The 20,029-nt window shown below is 32.8% G+C and overlaps 1 protein-coding gene across 1 annotated transcript in view; it reads right to left on the bottom strand.

Annotated features, from left to right (window-relative positions):
• MS3_00010608 (uncharacterized protein) overlaps positions 1-19,712 on the bottom strand; it is a gene marked incomplete at both ends in the record, with an annotated part of 28,083 nt that extends 8,371 nt beyond the window's left edge. Inside the window, 7 exons of the mRNA XM_051218994.1 lie at positions 1,859-2,123; positions 10,238-10,347; positions 12,171-12,263; positions 14,318-14,488; positions 16,992-17,241; positions 18,466-18,584; positions 19,379-19,712. Of these exons, the coding sequence (XP_051069295.1) occupies positions 1,859-2,123; positions 10,238-10,347; positions 12,171-12,263; positions 14,318-14,488; positions 16,992-17,241; positions 18,466-18,584; positions 19,379-19,712 (1,342 nt within the window). The remainder of the gene's footprint in view (positions 1-1,858; positions 2,124-10,237; positions 10,348-12,170; positions 12,264-14,317; positions 14,489-16,991; positions 17,242-18,465; positions 18,585-19,378) is intronic.
• Between the last annotated feature and the right edge of the window lie 317 nt (positions 19,713-20,029).

Here is a 20,029-nt window from a genome sequence, read left to right on the forward strand (position 1 = left end):
ATTTTTTCGATTAATCCTTTGACTTATTTAGTTGGTATGGCTACTTAACGATTATTCATTCAACTTTGCAATATGTACTGTATCTAGATCAGTAGATTACAGGGAGGGTAACTGAGATAATGTCAATACAAACTCAATAGAGTAACCTATCACCACTTGGATTGATCGATCTGATCTAAACAGTTGCTTTGCACAAATTCTTTCAAATTAGCTTAATGACAGAAAATTCAGATATCTTGGTTTACCAGGGATGAAGACTAAATTTCAGTCAAGAATACGGTCTTATGCAATCTATTTAAATGGCTCATCTAAATGTTTGCTAACTGTCACCAGTAAATAGGAATTTCATTTGATTGAGGTGCTTTCTTAAAATTTACCAACAATTCATTTTGTTTGTGAAATGAAATGAATAAAGAAGTTTAACCATATTTCTCACATTTGTCTGTACAAAACTTTTCTTAGTTTCATTTGTATATTATCAATCCTTCATGAGATCGCTAAACCAGGGGAACATACTTATTGTTACAAAATAGCTCATATATAGCTTCAGAAATAATGTATCATAACACAATCTTATCGATTAAATAACTTCTTATTTTAAGTATCATTTGATTTGCATTCTAATGTTTCAGACAAAATCATACTCTCGTCTTTTGGAATAGCTCACATATTTTTATTCAGTAACTCCCATTTTTGCAGTAAATGAGAAAATATTTGCAATCCATTGTAGCATTCGCCATAGTGTACATGTGCGAATAATCACGGACCTTTATTTCAAATAATTTTAATCCATTTAGTCTATCAATAAGTAGATTTTATGAAGAGTAACCTAATTTAAACATAACTAGATGTCAAACAATGACCTCGACAAAAAATGTAGTGTAAGGAGAACAAATAATTATTATGCACAAATAATATTTTCTGGATGAATAAACGACTAAATTGATATCTAACAACTTCAGCTAATGTTTCCAGGATTTGTTAATCAGTTATCGCGAATTCAGAAATTATTTATAAAAAGCAAATATACCGTTAATTTTGTTAACAACAAGTGAGTTCATCCACCTATCAAAAATAATTTATTTATGCATTTAACACATTTGTGCTTCCGTTATCACTTCATGCTGAAATGATGTTCTGACAATAACTGTAGATAATACGACCAAATGACTAGACCTATATAGTGATCGTTCTTGAAGTATCTACTAGTATTTACAAAGACCTTGACATAAACTTAGGTAGAGATAAAATCCGCCTTCTTTCTAAAGTTTATATACTAAGAGCAAGCAACGTAAGATCTTGTTAATTTATTGATTGATGGGTTTTTTTTGCTGTAGTGTTAGAAATTTAGTTTACATTCTCGAAATATAAAAATATTAAATATTTTCTATTCCTTTTAGGACTAAACTAAGAAAAGTAAAGCGCAGTAAGACAGAACAATGTAAAAAGGATAATCAACTGTAAATCATTACTTTATTATACAGAATATTTACTTGACAGAAAAATTGGTAAGAAATTCAACATGTGGTCAGTGTAGCCTCATTATCAAAAATTCCCAAAATTTCAAGAAGTTGCTGATATATTCAACAAGCTAATTTCCCCTCGGATATTATTATTCTTTAATTATTTATAATGTATTCATTTTAACAGGTATCGCCTTTGTAGGGTTATATGATATTTTAAAATATCGTATATAATTTACCTCACAGTATAGATAAAATACAGTGTATTATTTCAAATTATGAGGATCTAAAATAGCAGATCTAGGTAAATGGGTGCAGCCAACTCGAATGCGATTGAAAAAATATAGACTTATATATATATATATTACCTTTTGGAAATTTTTCCAATGACTTACATGATAATGAGATACTTGAATTTGGATCAATGTAAATTCCAAATGTATTATTTTGATCCACAGTTGAAACATACTCATTTATTCCTTTGATTATATTAGTATCATTTAACACAGTTGATGTAGGTTCAAGTGTTGTAACAAATGATGATGAATTCGCTATTAAAATAAGCTCAGCATCAACGTCAATGGACCCTTTTCTGAATTTTATGGTACCACATTCAGCAATCCATAGAGATGATAAAATTGATCTCATAGCTGCTAAAAGCTGAAAGTTTTATTTAAAAATATTTATCGATATTAAATAAATGAATATACTTCTCAGTAGATATATCTGTGAAATAACAGTTTCTACATTCTTTTGAGTACTTTAATCTGCAGGATAGATATTTATTAAGAACTTTCTTTCACTTATGAAGACTTTACTCACACTTAATCGTTTTAAGTGGGATTTATTCTTTCTCTGAATTAGAACACGTAATTAACATGATGCAAATAAGTAGCATGTAGTTTGTTTACATTATTTCCAACAGTTTGACGTAACAATTTACATGAAAGCTTGTTCCATTTGTAAAATTTCCTTTTCCTTGTCTTTTTTATTTAAATCATTGAAGTTATATCTAGTGAATCTTCCTTTGTCATTTGCATGACAGCTGAAAATGTTGCTTTATAGAGACCGACAAAAATGGACAATGGGTTAAATCCATTTGATTGTCTATTAATAGGCAAAGAAAATGTAGACTTAAACATAGACTTAGTCTGGTTTCAATGTTTAGGATTTTAACGACAGCTTACTGGTGTACAAGGCAGATAATAATCATCAGTGATGATACTAAAGAATATCATTGGAATATCATACTCCTTTATGTCCTACTATAAACGTGGTTCAAACCTTACATATTTTGACGTTAATATCACATTTTTCGTTGTCAGTAGCTTGGGATAGAACAACTTTCGACAATCGACAGATTTTCCTAGTGTTTTCATATCAAAAACACATCCTATCATCGAACTTTACAGTTTTCCAGGAACCATTATAAGATTCTTAACATCTGTCGATAACACACTGTGTTTTACTACAGGTCTTCGTTCTGAAGCTGATAGACGTCAACTAGTAAAAGTAATCAATCAAAAACCGACTGCTTTTTTGGTTGGACGATTTTTGTAGTAATAAAAAAAACATAACTGCCATTAGTTAACACATAGTTTTACTTAAATTAATACTAATACTTAAATATATCACGTTTCAATGTTTGTCCCAATCCTAGATGTGCCTGATTCGTTTAATTCTTTCTGATAATATTAATTAGTTTCCAATACAAAACAAAAAACAAAAACAACTTATTTAGAATACAACAAATCAGTCGTATCTCATTGTAATCTCCATAACGACTCACAGGAAAAATTCGTTACATCACTCAAGTTTTTAAGTATTAGTATATGAAAACTAAGAAATGAATCTTTAATTAGAAAACAATAAATTGAAGAAGTTTGATGAAGCACTTTATAAGTTATTAGATAAATAACTCTTGAATTATATACACAATACATACTGCTTTCTAACAAAGTCGGATATTAGAAACTTAAGTGAAACCGTATGAATTGTATCTGTGGTGTGTGCTACTTATATTGACATAAGTAGTAGATGATATTAGTCGTGAACAGAAGGTCTGGCAGCAGAGAAACAAGAGGATCGAACAGTAAAGAATGGAAATAGAATGCAATTTGTATGAGAATGCAAGAACAATGAAGTCTGAGTCATTTCGAGACAATTGATGGACATTTTGCAAATTAAGCATTTACTTTATGATTGTTAGATTTTATTAACAAGTTCTGTAATTTTGTGTTAAACACATTCGATTGTCCCCACTGGTGATCTTGTTCACTAAATATCAACGGATAAATAGGAATCGGATTATTCAAATTACATCTTTCTATTTTCAAAACATTTTTAGGTGTAAATAACGCATTATAGTCACAGTGTTATTTTAAAATTTATGAATCTCCTTAGAAAATAATTATAGTTTGTTAATTATTTTAAATAATTTTAATATATCTACTAAATATTCCATATGTAACAGAAGAATCACAAATAAATGATTGATTTAGTTGAGGGTGATGTACTTGATCTATTTTTATTTGCTTTACTGAACATCATATTGTTTACAGTGAAACTAATTTCACTACTGGAAATTTCATTGTATCGCTTTCTGACTTATATATGAGTTATCAGTCGAAGTTATGTCTGGATCTTCTTGAGTTTATCCTGTTTAGTATTTGTCCAATATCTCATATAGTATTTCTTTATAATGTACTGGTGAAATTAGTTTTTCCAAGAGATTTGAACATAGTATCACACTTATGTTAGTCCGTAACTGTCATGTAGGCTCATGATAAGGTCAAATAAGAAACTATAACGTATCGCAGGTGTGTTAAATTATACTTCTTATATAGAATATCGTATCTAATTTGCAATTATGGACCGTTTATTGAAATATTTGTTAAGATTTGCATATATTTGGCGACGAATCTAACCCTACACTAATTGATGCATCACCTTGTTTAATTAGTACAGTCAAACGTATTTCTTGCAGGAGGAAGAGCTGATACAGTAAGCTAATCAGAGGTCGGCTCATGATTAATCAAAAAATATTTGGCATTTCTTAAGAATGGGAACCGAACAACACATTGGTAATAAACTATAATATTCAGTCTATTATCACTCATAAAATGTATATCTTAAGTTCAGAGATTCATTTAAAACATAAAAACGTATTCTGTCAACAGACAAAACTTTTGTAATCTGATATTTATTAAAACGTATGGATTAATTAATTCACTTGGCATTGTTTTACTTGAATCTTCCCATTGATTTTTAGGACTGAAATTGATCAGTCTCTTATTGGCATATGTGCATACTGTGCGTATTGCCTCGATATTGCCTTAATTTACAAGCATTATAAGCAAAGATGGATAGTGGCTCTCAATGGAATCCAGGACGCGCATTTATCCTATTTGGGACTCGTCAGCTGAATTTACTTGCATCTCAGAGTTGATGTTCACTCTGAGACTCGAACCCAGTACCGTTCGCTTAAAAAAAACGCGCGTTCTGGATTCCACTGCTAGCCACCATCCATCTTTGCTTATAACGCTTGTAAATTAAGGCAATACGCACAGTATGCACATATACCAGTAAGACACTGGTCAATTGCACCCTAAACATCAATGGGAAGATTCAAACAAACAATACCAAGTGAATTTAAACTTCACCCCGTTTCACAAGCAAGTGGCTATCAGGACTCAGTAGCTAAGTGGATAACGCGATGACGTTTGGAACGAACGGTACTGGGTTCGAGTATCAGAGTGATCATCAACTCAGATGCAGGTACATCCAGTTGACGAGTCCCATATAGGATGAAACGCGCGTACTGGATTCCGCTACTAGACACTACCCATCTTTGCATATGGATGAATTATTATCGATAATTATAGCTTATCGAATTATTTATATGAAATTAAGTGTTCTTAGATAATCTAAATGCGCCTGAAGTCAGAAACACTGTTCTAGTAATTGTCATATTACGTAAAGGTGAAGTAATGTCACTAATAATGGCTTAATATTAATTATTTTATCTACTTTCCATAGATTATATTCTTTTATTGCTACACTTTGTAACAATTTCACTTTTAGACTTTTTCAATTTAGAAACTATTCTGTCACCAATGAAATTCTGTTCAAGTTTGTAATCCGTTGGTAAACTTTCGAGGTTCAATAAAAAGACAATAACTGATGAATAGACTGTGATAGCAGTTTATCGCTTGGATTTGGGCTGATCTTTGTTAACTCTGATAGGTAAGTTGATTGTTATTTCATTTAGTTAAATGTGTAGCAAAGAATAATAACACTAATAGGGATAACATTATTTATATTACGAAATCTTAATATAAAACAAATAAGCAATAACAATATTGGATCAAATTGTTTAAGGTAAACAAATGGTCAACACTTACTCTCTATACACAGTTTAGAGTGGTTAGTCCATAATAACTGAATCACATGACGGTTCATGGCTGTGAAATAATCATTAGAGTTGAGCCAACGACTAGTCCTCAATAAAAATCAGTGGTCTCATCATATGATGATGAGATTGATTAACAATATTATAATATATTTTCCATCCCTATTTATCGTTTAAACGTAAATATACATTGCTACACCTAGAGTCTAAATCTCATAACTCAATTGAGTTTTAGTTTAAATAAAGACTTTAGATTTACCATGATCCACTTTTGCTATACACAACAAAATCGTTTGTGTAACTATTTAATTATAGTTCTAAAATAATGGTTAAAATTTCATTGTCTGATATTCTATTGGCGTTTACAAGGCTCTTGCAAATAGAAGTTTTATTAAAAATAACTTTGTATTAAACTCGAATAAAACCACTAAAATGAGAATATTTTACATTCTGTTTTAGCTAAGGATGAATTGCTCTATTATTTTACCCTTCAGTTATTCGTAAATCTGTAAAACTCACAAATAATCTTCATCACAACTTAATAATCTCCATAACTGAATAGTGAAAAATGAAACAATTTTTTTCACCCGATATTCTTCAAATCCATAGAAATTTTAATCTCTAAAGTGATGTAGCTTCGTTGAGATTCACTGTCATGAAAGGTAAATGTAACTGAGAAATGTTTTTCCGTTTCGTTTTACATGTATTAATTGTGTTAATTAAAGCCCTAAGATCTTCAAACCGTAGAGTTATGAACAGTAGTAAATCATGACATTACTATTTAGCAGAGAACACTAATTCCTTTAAACAAACTACTCAAATTAGACAGCCTCTCCACTAATTCTGTATCTCACAAATTAACATAAAAATCTATAGTTTTTATAGTGCGTCACTACTAAAAGGTTACTTCAAGTTTATTCATACTATTATGTCCTGTACAAAGGACCCGGATTCAGGATCTTTGGAATCACTCAAACGCTTAACATTTAGACCACTAGGCCGTCATCCGACGGCGTTAATGTCTAACTTCAACCAAACCAAGATATTGCACAGCGTCTTCTATTGTCCTCGGGGGATAACTGCTTCATACCCGACACGGATTGGACTTCAATGGTCATGGATTCCCACTAGAACTTCAAAAATTAGCTCTTGAAGTCAGTCACTAGTGAGCACATGATTGTGGACGCGAAATGCTCAGGAATCTCGCACTAGGACGAAACGGTCATCCAGTGTTCCCAGGTTTTGAGTGGTGGTCTAACATTGGTTGGTTTATGATCTGCATAAAAGCTAAAAGTTTTGCAATACTCCATAAAGATGAGTTGCGTAATTTATTTGACCTAGGCCAATTATTCGGGCGTTATTCTTCATAGATAATCATCAAATAAATACTCAACATGTACAAGAATCAAAGCTGATTTATTTAGTGTGCTGTCTTTCAGTAACTTTTGAAAATTGCTAAACATTTAACTAGTTTTACTTAAAATTCGAAAATTATTACAGAAGTACATCGACACTATTGATAAGCATTTTAGATATTTGGTAACCCTTTTATAGATCATAAATATATATAAATACTGTCTAGTTAAAACTCCGCCTGGAGTCCCTCTGGGGCTACTGCCGGTCCCAAGCCCGGATAAATGAGGAGGGTTGGGCATAGGGTTAGCGTCCCCATCCCGTAGAAAACTAACTCGCTAAAAAAACGCTAACCAGAAAAAATTATTCAAACCTTTTAAACTCTGCCCTGGGAGTCAGGTCTTCATTTAGAAGAGAAAGAAACGAAAACGGTGAGAGATTTGCAAACCTATGTGCCTTCAATAAGCTGGTCATAGGCGGCACCATATTCCCACATAAACACATACACAAAACCACATGGACTTCACCGGATCACTCTACACGAAACCAAATCGACCATATTTGCATCAACAAAACGTTCAGGAGGACTATAGAGGACGTGAGAACCAAGAGAGGAGCTGATATAGCATCAGATCATCACTTACTGGTCGCCAAGATGAAATTGAAACTCAAGAAGCACTGGACAACGGGGCAGACAGTATCACAAAAGTTCAATACGGCCTTTCTCCAGGATACTAACAAACTCAACAAATTCAAGATAGTCCTCAGCAACAAGTTCCAGGCCTTTCATGATCTACTCAATGGAGAAGGAACTACTGTGGAGAGCAACTGGAAGGGGATCAAAGAGGCAATCACTTCAACATGTCATGAGGTCCTGGGTCACAAGAAGCACCACCACAAGGAATGGATCACTGTTGATACGCTGGATAAGATTCAAGAAAGGAGGAACAAGAAAGCAGCGATCAATACCAGTCGAACAAGAGCAGAAAAAGCCAAGGCACAAGCTGAATACACAGAAGTAAACAAACAAGTGAAGAGGAGCATCAGAACCGACAAACGTAAATATGTGGAAGATTTAGCAACGACGGCGGAAAAGGCTGCAAGAGAAGGAAACATGAGACAATTGTATGACACGACAAAGAAACTCTCTGGAAATCGCCGCAAACCAGAACGACCAGTGAAAAGCAAGGAAGGCAAGGTAATCACCAACATTGAAGAGCAACAAAACAGGTGGGTAGAACACTTCAAAGAACTGTTGAATCGACCAGCTCCACTGAACCCACCCAACATCGAAGCAGCACCCACGGACCTCCCAATCAATGTTGGCCCACCAACAATTGAAGAAATCAGCATGGCCATCAGACAAATCAAGAGTGGCAAAGCAGCAGGACCGGACAACATCCCAGCAGAGGCACTAAAAGCAGACGTAGCGGCAACTGCACGGATACTCCACATTCTCTTCAATAAGATTTGGGATGAGGAACAAGTACCAACAGACTGGAAAGAAGGACTACTGATCAAAATACCGAAGAAAGGCGATCTCAGCAAGTGTGATAACTACAGGGGCATCACTCTTCTCTCAATACCGGGAAAAGTCTTCAACAGGGTATTGTTAAACAGGATGAAGGACTGCGTAGACGCCCAACTTCGTGACCAACAGGCAGGATTCCGTAAGGATAGATCGTGTACAGACCAAATCGCAACTCTACGGATAATTGTGGAACAATCAATTGAATGGAATTCACCACTCTACATCAACTTCATTGACTACGAAAAGGCATTTGATAGCGTGGACAGAACAACACTATGGAAACTTCTTCGACACTACGGCGTGCCTCAGAAGATAGTCAATATCATACAGAACTCATATGATGGATTACACTGCAAAATCGTGCATGGAGGACAGTTGACAAAGTCGTTCAAAGTGAAGACCGGTGTTAGGCAAGGTTGCTTACTCTCACCCTTTCTCTTTCTCCTGGTGATCGACTGGATCATGAAGACGTCAACGTCCGAAGGAAAGCGTGGGATACAATGGACATCTAAGATGCAGTTGGATGATCTAGACTTCGCAGACGATCTGGCCCTTCTATCCCAAACGCAACAACAGATGCAGGAGAAGACGAACAGTGTGACAGCAGCCTCAGCAGCAATAGGTCTCAATATACACACAGGGAAAAGCAGGATTCTCCGATACAACACAAAATGCACCAATCCAATCAAAATTGACGGAGAAGATTTGGAAGATGTAAAAACCTTTACGTATTTGGGCAGCATCATTGATGAACAGGGTGGATCTGATGCAGATGTGAAGGCGCGGATCGGCAAAGCAAGAGCAGCATATTTACAACTGAGGAACATCTGGAACTCAAAGCAACTGTCAACCAACACCAACGTCAGGATTTTCAATACAAATGTCAAGACAGTTCTACTGTATGGGGCAGAAACCTGGAGAACTACAAAAGCCATCATCCAGAAAATACAGGTGTTTATTAACAATTGTCTACGCAAAATACTTCAGATCCATTGGCCGGACACTATTAGCAACAACGTACTGTGGGAGAGAACAAACCAGATCCCAGTGGAGGAAGAAATCAAGAAGGAGCGCTGGAAGTGGATAGGATACACATTGAGGAAAGCACCCAACTGTGTCACAAGACAAGCCCTCACATGGAATCCTGAAGGTCAAAGGAAAAGAGGAAGACCAAAGAACACATCACGCCGAGAAATGGAGATAGACATGAGAAAAATGAACAAGAATTGGATGGAACTAGAAAAGAAGGCCCAGGACAGAGTGGGTTGGAGAATGCTGGTCGGCGGCCTATGCTCCATTATGAGTAACAGGCGTAAGTAAGTAAGTAGGTACTGTCTAGTTAAAGTCAGATGAGTGTTTTTTATAAAAATTGACTGGTGTGTCGGTAAAAAAACTGACAACGAAACACTACTTTCGTTTAAACGTGTCATCAGAACAAACCAAATGTTACTAATATTTCCAAGGATAAAATTTACTTACTAGTTCACAAACATTTCGAGATAGTTCTTGATAAGTGGTTGAAGTGGTGTTCAGTAGATCATCATCCCATGTTAGTGAACTATTAGTTCCTTGAATTGTAAAATTCAAAGCTTTAAAAAAGAAATGATTAAAAATAAATATGCACTGGATCGGGTCATTTATTGTTCATTCATCAACCATATTCATACGTGAGAGCAAATATGTAATTAATTTAATTGATAACGATTTGGATTATCACTTTGATGATATTTTGACTCAAATTTGGTCACTCTTGGTTTGCATCAATGTATAATCTGTGGATCGCCACAATATAGCCACTATGACACAAGGTTACATGGAACTGACGAATTTAGCTACCAGTGAAATCTAGGACACTGGTTTAGTCTTATACCTTTCTCACAGATGAGTGGTTATCTGAACGAGTTAGTGTTCGAAGTGAAAGGTACCAGACTCAAATTTCGGAGCGAATATCAACTGACGAGTCTCATATAGGACGAAACAAGCGTCTTAAGTTTCACTGCTAACAACATTCCATCGGTTCTGCATATGATTACATTGTTCTGAAGCCATAAGTGAATCGAATTATTTAATCATTGAAAAACTAATTTTCAGGGATGATGTTTAGTTCAACTGGATAAGTTAATTGACGATCTGCATTAAGTAGAGAACTATTGGTAAATGAGGAACAAAATGGAGTTTTGGTTTCCAGTTTACTTATTTTAAGGAGTGTCTATCAACACCCGTAGGCAGAATGAAAATTAGAACTTTCAGATATCCCGACTATTACTATTCATTTATACCATCGAGTCGAGATTTGACGATCCACATTCGTAGTGTGCAGTTTTATACATAGAACTACACAAACTATATATTCATCTGTGTTATCATATCCTCCTCGTTGATGAAAATGTATGGGGGTTTTAATATACTCATATGAAGAGCTTAAACTATAAATTGTTAAATGATGCTGATAATTAGTAGGGACTGTAGTTTCTCACGTTGATTAGTCAGAACTGAATTTTTAAAGCATATATTGAAATATGAGCTAAATTAATTAATAATAACCTGAATATGTGTTTGACTTTTATTTCTATATTATTAGGTTTTCCATGAAAAAACAACTATAAGATTTACCTTTTCCGTACAGCACTACCATTAATATTGTTAAGTAATGAGGTTTAATTACTGTGTGCTACTTATATTGATATAAGTAGTATGTGACGCGAGTTAAAGAACGTAATGTCTGGTAGCAGAAGATAGGGGAAGATCAAGAAAGGAAGAGCGGAAGCACAATGCAATTTGTAAGAAAACGCATGAACAATGAAACGTGAGACAATGGATTCATGATTGCAACAGCAACAGTCTGGTTTGATATGATGGAATAATATTTTGCAAATTAACGATTTACTATTTGGTTTTTCTATTTTACTGAGTAACTCTGTAATTGTCCCTACCTGTGTTCTGTTCACTACAGTGTGGCTTTTTAGTTCATGTTTTTAAGGTGTTGTGGGACATTCAATAAATATTTGGATTATGACTAACAGTTTCGCTTACAAAGAAATCGCAAGTCGTGTGAATATAGTTTAATTGTCCTGTTAACTAGTTATGAATATGGCCAAAACGTTTTAGCAATCAAACCATTTTGAGACGAAATATTTTTGCAAACAACAGAACTTGAATCTCAAGAAAAAAATGCGAAGTTCCTGATGAATCATTCTGATGGACGACAAAATGATCGAATCCCTTGCGCATTGTCTTATATCTAACACAATACCAATTTAACAGCTGATTCTAGCACCATGAAAGTTAATAATCTTACATTAATATTGACAATGTGTATTATCAAAGTAAACATAAATAACTTAAATAACCTTACCAGACCTCAATATAACACTCATAGGCACATATAAATAGTAATATTTTATGAACCTACCTACACTATATGTTGTTGTATCTATGGTTTCACCATAAGATAATGTTGATGCCAATGATTGTTCTGTATCCATAAAATCACTGCTAAAGTTCACTGAAATAAATTAAAACATAAATATTATTGTTTTCCTTTGAATAAAATTTCTCATTCAATTTATAGGTTTGATTTATCAAATATAAATCAAAATAAAATACAGATAACTTTTAATAAACAATGAATAAATAATTCCTATATCAACTTATTAGTAATTTGACTACTATGTATCCACATTGATCATCTGAATAAAAAGAATAATTAACTGGTCAGATAATAATAACGTTCATGTAACGAAACGATCTGTGAATGTATTCTAATAATTAATTTATCTTTCAATTTAAAATCATCAAACAGTTTTACCCAACGTACCGAATTTTTATGATCATTGAAGTATTCTTCATTTCATATATTTACAAATGATCTTAAGATGCAGGACAAACCATCCCTAACATGATTTCTAACTGGATAACAGAAACTGATGTAGTACTAATGAAAATTCATTTGATTGTAATCAGATTAGGGATCTGTGGAGATTAGTCATTATAATTGTTCAATTCATTTTTCGATCTAAGCTAGACCACCACTGAAAACCCAAGGGTACGGCCATTTCGTCCTAGTATGAGACTCTTTAGAAGTGTACACGACCCCGCACGCGGAATTTGAATCTGAGACCTCTGACCTTGCATGCAAACACTTAACATCTATACCATTGGACCGGTATCCAACGGTGTTAATGTCTAACCTCAGTCGACTCACCATCTTGCACAACTCTTCATCCATTGTCTTAGGTAGATGATAACTGTCCTCACCCAACATGGATAAGACTCCACTCCACAAATCCACATTCTGATAGTAATCATGTGCTTATTAGTGACTAGCTTCAATGTGAATTTCTCGGAGTTCTAGTGAGAAACCATGACCAGTGGAGTCCAATCCGTGTCGAGTGTGAGTCAGTTACCCACCGAAGACAATCGATTAAGGGTTGTGCAAGATCATGGATCGATTGTAGTTCGGCATTAACATCAGTTACCGACTCAGTAGCCTAAAGGCTAAAGTTTTGAGCGAGTTTGGTGTTCCCAAGTTATAATTCTGTGTGAGGGGTCGTGAACGTGGGCTGTTGGGGAGTCAAACACTGGGACAAGACAGCTGCCTAGTGTTTTCTGGTTCTCATTTGATTGTTTTGTAAATATATAAAATAAGTAAACTTTCTGGATAAACAATTTAATCTGATATACCAACAAAATTTCTCACTGAATGAAAATGCCTCAAAGTCGTGTAGTTTCCGTCGAACTCGTGTCTCACTATCAAGTTTTATCCTGATGCGAATATTTAGTTGGCTATGTTAATGATGAAAAAGTATTGAAGCAAGATTTTATAAGTGAAGCTATGTAAGATGAAGAAAATCGAAATGCCCTTTACATATTATCTTACATTGTACTTCTTCTTGCAATGACGGACAAACTAGAAAGTCGGGAACTAAAAGACATAACATACATAAACATAAAGAAATCACTCAGTAATTCGTATTCATTCAAAGACCGTTCTAAAAGGATCCCAAAATGTTCACTGATAAGTACTTGAAAAGTTAAGTTAGACATGCTTGTAAATAATAGGTTCATTTCATTAGTTCCCCACCATTCCCCAATGAACCACAAGTTTTTTACATAGATATTAATAAACCCTTCAATGTGGTAATTTTTCTTTAGCCTTGACGAGAATCAGAAATCACCCACTTGCCACAGTTAACAAGCATTAAAAATGGTAGCAATTACTCGAACTACTTACTATTTAAAAGTAGTATGGTTGAACGTAAAAAGATAAGCTGAATAGATATCAAACAAGTTTCATAAAGTTCCTCCATTCAAGTGATGTAGGTTAATTTCACAATATACCTAATCAAATTCCGAGAGATATGCCACTACTCATTGGCTTAGAATTTGTTACATATATACGGTTGTACAGCGTTGAGAAAGAACTCGTTATAAAGGATACCTTTGCTGAATAAATTCTTTTATGATTTAATGGGTATATTTTTTTTAATCAAATAGATGAAAGTTAATTCACATATATCTAATTACCAGTGATATTGTATTTAGATTATGTAAACATACCACTTGATCGAATTTCATCCATAGAACTCCTCATGTATGTGTACATTTCATTTGCGTCAGCCATCGTTATTGTTGTCGTCATCGTCGTGATCGAAAGTGGTAATGATGATGATGATGATAGCGGTTGTGATGTTGGAAGTAATACAGTACTTTCTTCTTTTATTTCAGTCACTAAATTTAATTAAACAATAAATTAAGTAAATATTAATGACTAATAATTATTTTTATATCCTTTTATATAGAGAACAAATGAAATAAAGAAATATTTCCCAGTTATTCAGTCGTACTAATTACAACATTGTTTACGGTTATACAAAGAAACTTTTGAATGTAATAAATCATCTTAGCCGTGCGCTGAATATTTTTTAAAACATTCGATTTCTTCTCACTGGTCATGGTTATATCCATTTAAGCTCATTTTCTTTCATAAACATTTTTATGCTTGACTGGTTAAATGATTCCTAGTATCCCAGTAAGACTTCATCCAGCATATCATTGACCAAATGCTCTCTTAATATATGAAGTGGATTATCTGGTATACATAACTTAATTATATTTGCTTGGTTATATATATGGATTCAATAAATATTCAAAGCTTAGTTGGACGAAATTTCTTTAGACAGATAACAGTGTCATTACCAGCGTTTTGCATTTCGTAATACTTACTATTCATTTGGATAAACAGAAAATCACCTTTGGTTACTAATTTTTAAGTCAACTATGAAATAAACCATCTTTGGTAATATCTCTTTTAGGTTCTGACATTATTAAGGCAAGGAGTACGTTATCTAGTATGAAATCTAGATCCATGTCTTCCTTATAGCAGTTGGAATTGCATCTATGTCCCAGTGATTTCTGTATTTTTTTTCCTAGGAAACGTTTTTCATCCCATTTTAAAAATATGTTCGTCTTCTCTTGTCTAATGAGGTTAATATTTTTAAAAAGGAAGTTATTACTTATTACTTTTGGACGAGTGATATTAAAGAGAATAATCCTTTCAATACCACAATCATTAATGGAATTTCCTAATCTACGACAACAATACATGAATCAGGATATTAACTGATGCGAAATTTGAAATTGTCCAACCTCTGTTTATTCCAAAGGTGGAAGCTTTTAAAGTTGTACATTTTGTATACCAGTCTTACTAAAACCGTAGTATGTCTTCAATATGTTCTCAAAGACTAATCTCCCAAGTTAGCAATATATACATTTATATTTATGAAATGTAGGGGATTACGGGGAACTGAAAGGATGAGTTTTGCGCGTATCAGATGACTGAAGATAATAATCTGAAGCAATTTTTCTTCATCACTACCGATCAAATTAATTTGACCACGTGTTTCCTGGATGTGGTTGGTTTTGATGGGACAAACAAAGTAATATGGAGAATTTATTTCATTATCAAATTTTGGCAATAGCTGTAAATTTAATGGTTATCACAAACCATATCGCAACTTCAACACTGCTTTCTAAATTTGTACCATTCTTCAGACTTTCAACTAACAGTCGAGGCCTGCTTGGGATTCTCACAGGAGATTCACTGACGATATCCAATTCAGTAACGCAAATGTATCCAAACTCGCATCACCTTTTATGTCAGGTACTTCTAATTAAAAATGTCATAAAGAGGGCATGTGATTAGTCTACTGATCTTTAACTGTAACTAAAATTGTAGAGGCTATGATTAGAAAATATTCATTTGTTCTTCCGTCAGATGTTAACGAAAACGTTGGCTGACAAATAAAAACGTTTGTACTTGACAAACGTGCTATCTTGTTTACAGAGTTATCCATCGAAGTTAGAAGAGTCAGACGCCAAGTTCCATCAACATTTACAAGATCATTTATTGTTTCCAACCAACTAAAATTAAACTAGTTTACGGTGGAGACTGCATCACTAACTTGATTAGTATCTTTCAGTAAGCCATGGTAATTAGACAACATTAGGTTTCTTACTATTTAACAACTGTATGATGCGAATTGCCTCAAAATACATTAAATAATATACATAATTGGAGTCAGTTTATTCTTAGAACAGATTTAAACTTAATACAGTAACAAAACTTTTATTTCAGTCAAGGAATAAGACATTAATACTTCAAAATCATTTGCCCTAAATCTACCAAAGTATCTGATGACATTTAATCAGCAATCTCCACAATAACTGTGTGGTATGATAATAATAAATTATTCTTGACTTCAGAAGAAAATGCTAAAGTTGATACCGTTTGATCATTCTTATATGTCATGTGATTAAAAAGAATCCGAAAAGAATATTGTATTCACTTCTAAAATATCAGCCAGTCTGTTTGTCTTCTGAACAATATTAACATAGGTTTCTTACAATATTATCATTGGGACTGAAATAACTGATTGTAGTATTAAATTTATATTGTTAGTGCTGAATAAGAAGAATAACTGTGATCCATGTATTAATAGAGTATAAATTCATTTGTATTACTATATTTTGTTTAATTTCTGTATCCCCTTACAACTAATCTTTTGCTATTACACTGCCTATTCAAATAAATTCAACAGAAAAACATTTTATCAAGTATATGGAATACAAGTAAATTATTAGTTAAGTAGTATTTTTTTATTCTATATGTCGATAGTAACAGTTTTTTCTATCCATTTAGTATTCACTTATATTAAATACAAAGAAAACTTACATCTGAGTGAAAAATCTCCATTAAAATTAAATCCTAGAGAAAAATTTTTATCATTAATTATGGAATTGATTAATTCTTCACTGCCTTTTATCAATAAATTTGATAGATCTTGTGAAGATAATAGTGAATAATTCGCTTCGTTAAATGTTAGTATTGCGTTGAGTATAATAGAACCTTTTGTGAATTCTATAAACGTACATTTTGGTTGTTTAAATTGACTTGTATTCGCATGCCGAAAACTTTGTAGTAACTATTTTTTTAAACAAAAAAATAATAATTGAAAATTGAATAAAACCATCGTAGAATAAACCTAAGTTAATAAAAATGATTGAATATTATAAAACAACTTTTGTGGAAAGAAATAAGTTACATAGTAAAACATAATTGAAATGACGAAATTTGTTTGTCGAATGTTTTTTATAAGACAATCTTAAAAAGTGAAGCCAGTAAATATTTCAGTCTCCATTAATACCTAACACTAATATCTGTGTTATACACAGTAATTAAGTGAATTTATTATAAAATACTTTAATTCAACATTAACTATCTTCTAAGTGAACTGTAGTACGGATACAGTTATACAGTTTGTGTTATATCCCGATAAGAATAATGAATGGTAATTTTTGGGATCCATTTATGGACCAATACTAAACGTATATTTTTATCATATAATTGTTATGCAACTAAACTGTTCATATTCATGTCGCTTTTATTATAAGCTTTAATTTGACCCATAGACTATTACTATACAATTTACCATTCTTGAGTTATGACCTGTCTATTAATTACTATCTCCCTCATTCACAGCCACTTTTGGCTAATTCCTGTACAAATGTTGTGTCATATTTTATGGTACGTTGTGGTCTGTCTGGTTGATATATAAACCGAGTATGTTTGAAATAAATGATTCATATTGCAGAGGTTGAGATTGGTGTTCTGGACTTAACTGGCTGGGCTAGACAGGAAGCGAGACTAATCCGGACTCTAGGTTGCTCGCACGTGTTTTATGCGTCACTGGTTCGGTCGATAATTCGCTGCTCTCTGATTGGCGGTATTGTTGTGTTATACAATAAACAGGGCACACAGGTTCACAAGTTATAACAGTTTGTTAATTAGAATTATTAACTTAAGACGTATGTGTGGAAGATATCGTCATATATTCGTAGCAATCACTCTTTCCCTAAAATCATAAGATTCAAATGAACTTAAGTCAGATACAGAAAACTATCGCAATTTGATAACATGATGTACTATTTTGATGTTTTTCATTTAATTTTCTCTAAACATTTCACAGCTTTTCTTACTAACAAAATGTGTACTTACTCTGTTCATTATGACTGCATAGAATATTCGTAATTCATAATTACTCTATAACTTTTATCAAAAGAAATAATCAAATTTCTTATCTAGTTATTAAGTAAACAAAATATTTTAAAACCATTTTTTTTATTCAGATATGATACATATTACTTACAAATTCACAATAACTAGTTGATAACAGTTTGTATATTTTAGATTGTGGATCAGTTAATTTATCATCCCAATTCTTCAATGGAGAATGAATTCTACTTTTAACCAAAACTGAATGTTTATCTAAAAAGACAAACCGAAATCATCAGAATGATGGTAATATTTCAGTTATATTGATCTAATATCAGTGATATATTAACTTGCCTATTGAATAGTTATAATATTTATCAAAAAGGACTATGAAAGTGAAGCTACATCAAAATAGTTTAAACTATTTTATAGACATGCATACAAAGAACATCTTGATCAGATATACATTCACGAAGATTTATTTATTCAGGTCCATGTTCCAAGTGTCTTATCTCAATCCATAATACTGTTAAATGTTTTTTCTATTTAATGGAAGAATTATTTATTACCCTTATCGCATACATAAAGATTAAATGACAAGTTAGTCAATCACTGTTATAGTTGGGATGTTTGCATAAATAATATTATATCAAGGGTACTGTTACAGTCAATGCGACCAATATCAGTCTTTTAAAGTATACATGGTACGATCAGCTATGATTAACAGTTTACTTGTTTAGAAGAACATTGGACTATCTTCCTATTCAAGCATATAGGTCGGTCGCTGAAGTCAGTACAACTTATATAGGTAAGCACCTGTAAAAATTCGAAATCATTTCTCACTAAAAGATTGAACACAATCGATCATGATTTCTAAGCTTAGAACTGTATTTGTATACGCCTATATTAATTAAATCAGTTTGAACTTCACTTAGTTAGACCAAATCAAATTGTAGATGAGTTACGGAAGATCACATAAAGGGTGTTTAGGCTAGATTATTTAGTATAGATATCACACAAGTCCTAAAACACAAAGTTATCTTTCCGAAAAAAATAATATGTCTTACCACTTAAAAAAGTTTCCTCTGAGTTTTGTAAGTCGCGCTTTTCTCGTAAATTTAGAAATCGTGACAGTTTTTGATATTTGGAAGTTATCTCATCTTCAAATAAATCAAAGTGCTTAATTGTTGGAAATTCTCCATAAACTTCAAAACTAATCTCTGGCACATGGATTGACTTTAGCAACTGCTTCTGTCGATGAGATACTCTTGGTTTGATTGGTATTTCATAATTGTAAATTGTTTTATCTGTTACTGTTTCATTTAATATACATCCACATAATAACCCAATATAGAATATAATCTTGGGGACACCAAATGTGAATAAATTCGTTCTTGTCATTTTATGCTATAGTCCAAAAAAATATGAATAAATTCCAGACTATTATGTACTCTTAGTATCCAGTTAAGAGTCAGTGAAAAAACTTCTATTCGAAAAAATCATCCGCCAAACTTTTTATTGCTGTTCAGTATTAAAATTTCCTGTTTTGACTACTCTAACTCAGTTATCTTTGATAATTGAAGGAACAAGCTGTGAATCTAGGTTTTAAATTCTCACTTCACAGTAGATAATTTAAATATAAATAAATGGCTTTTTGAAGTAACATGTCAATTAGGATATGAGCAAAAGGAATATGCTATTATCTACTCTAATAATCT

The sequence above is a fragment of the Schistosoma haematobium genome, chromosome 3 (assembly GCF_000699445.3).
Source record: "Schistosoma haematobium chromosome 3, whole genome shotgun sequence".
Lineage (NCBI taxonomy): Eukaryota > Metazoa > Platyhelminthes > Trematoda > Strigeidida > Schistosomatidae > Schistosoma > Schistosoma haematobium.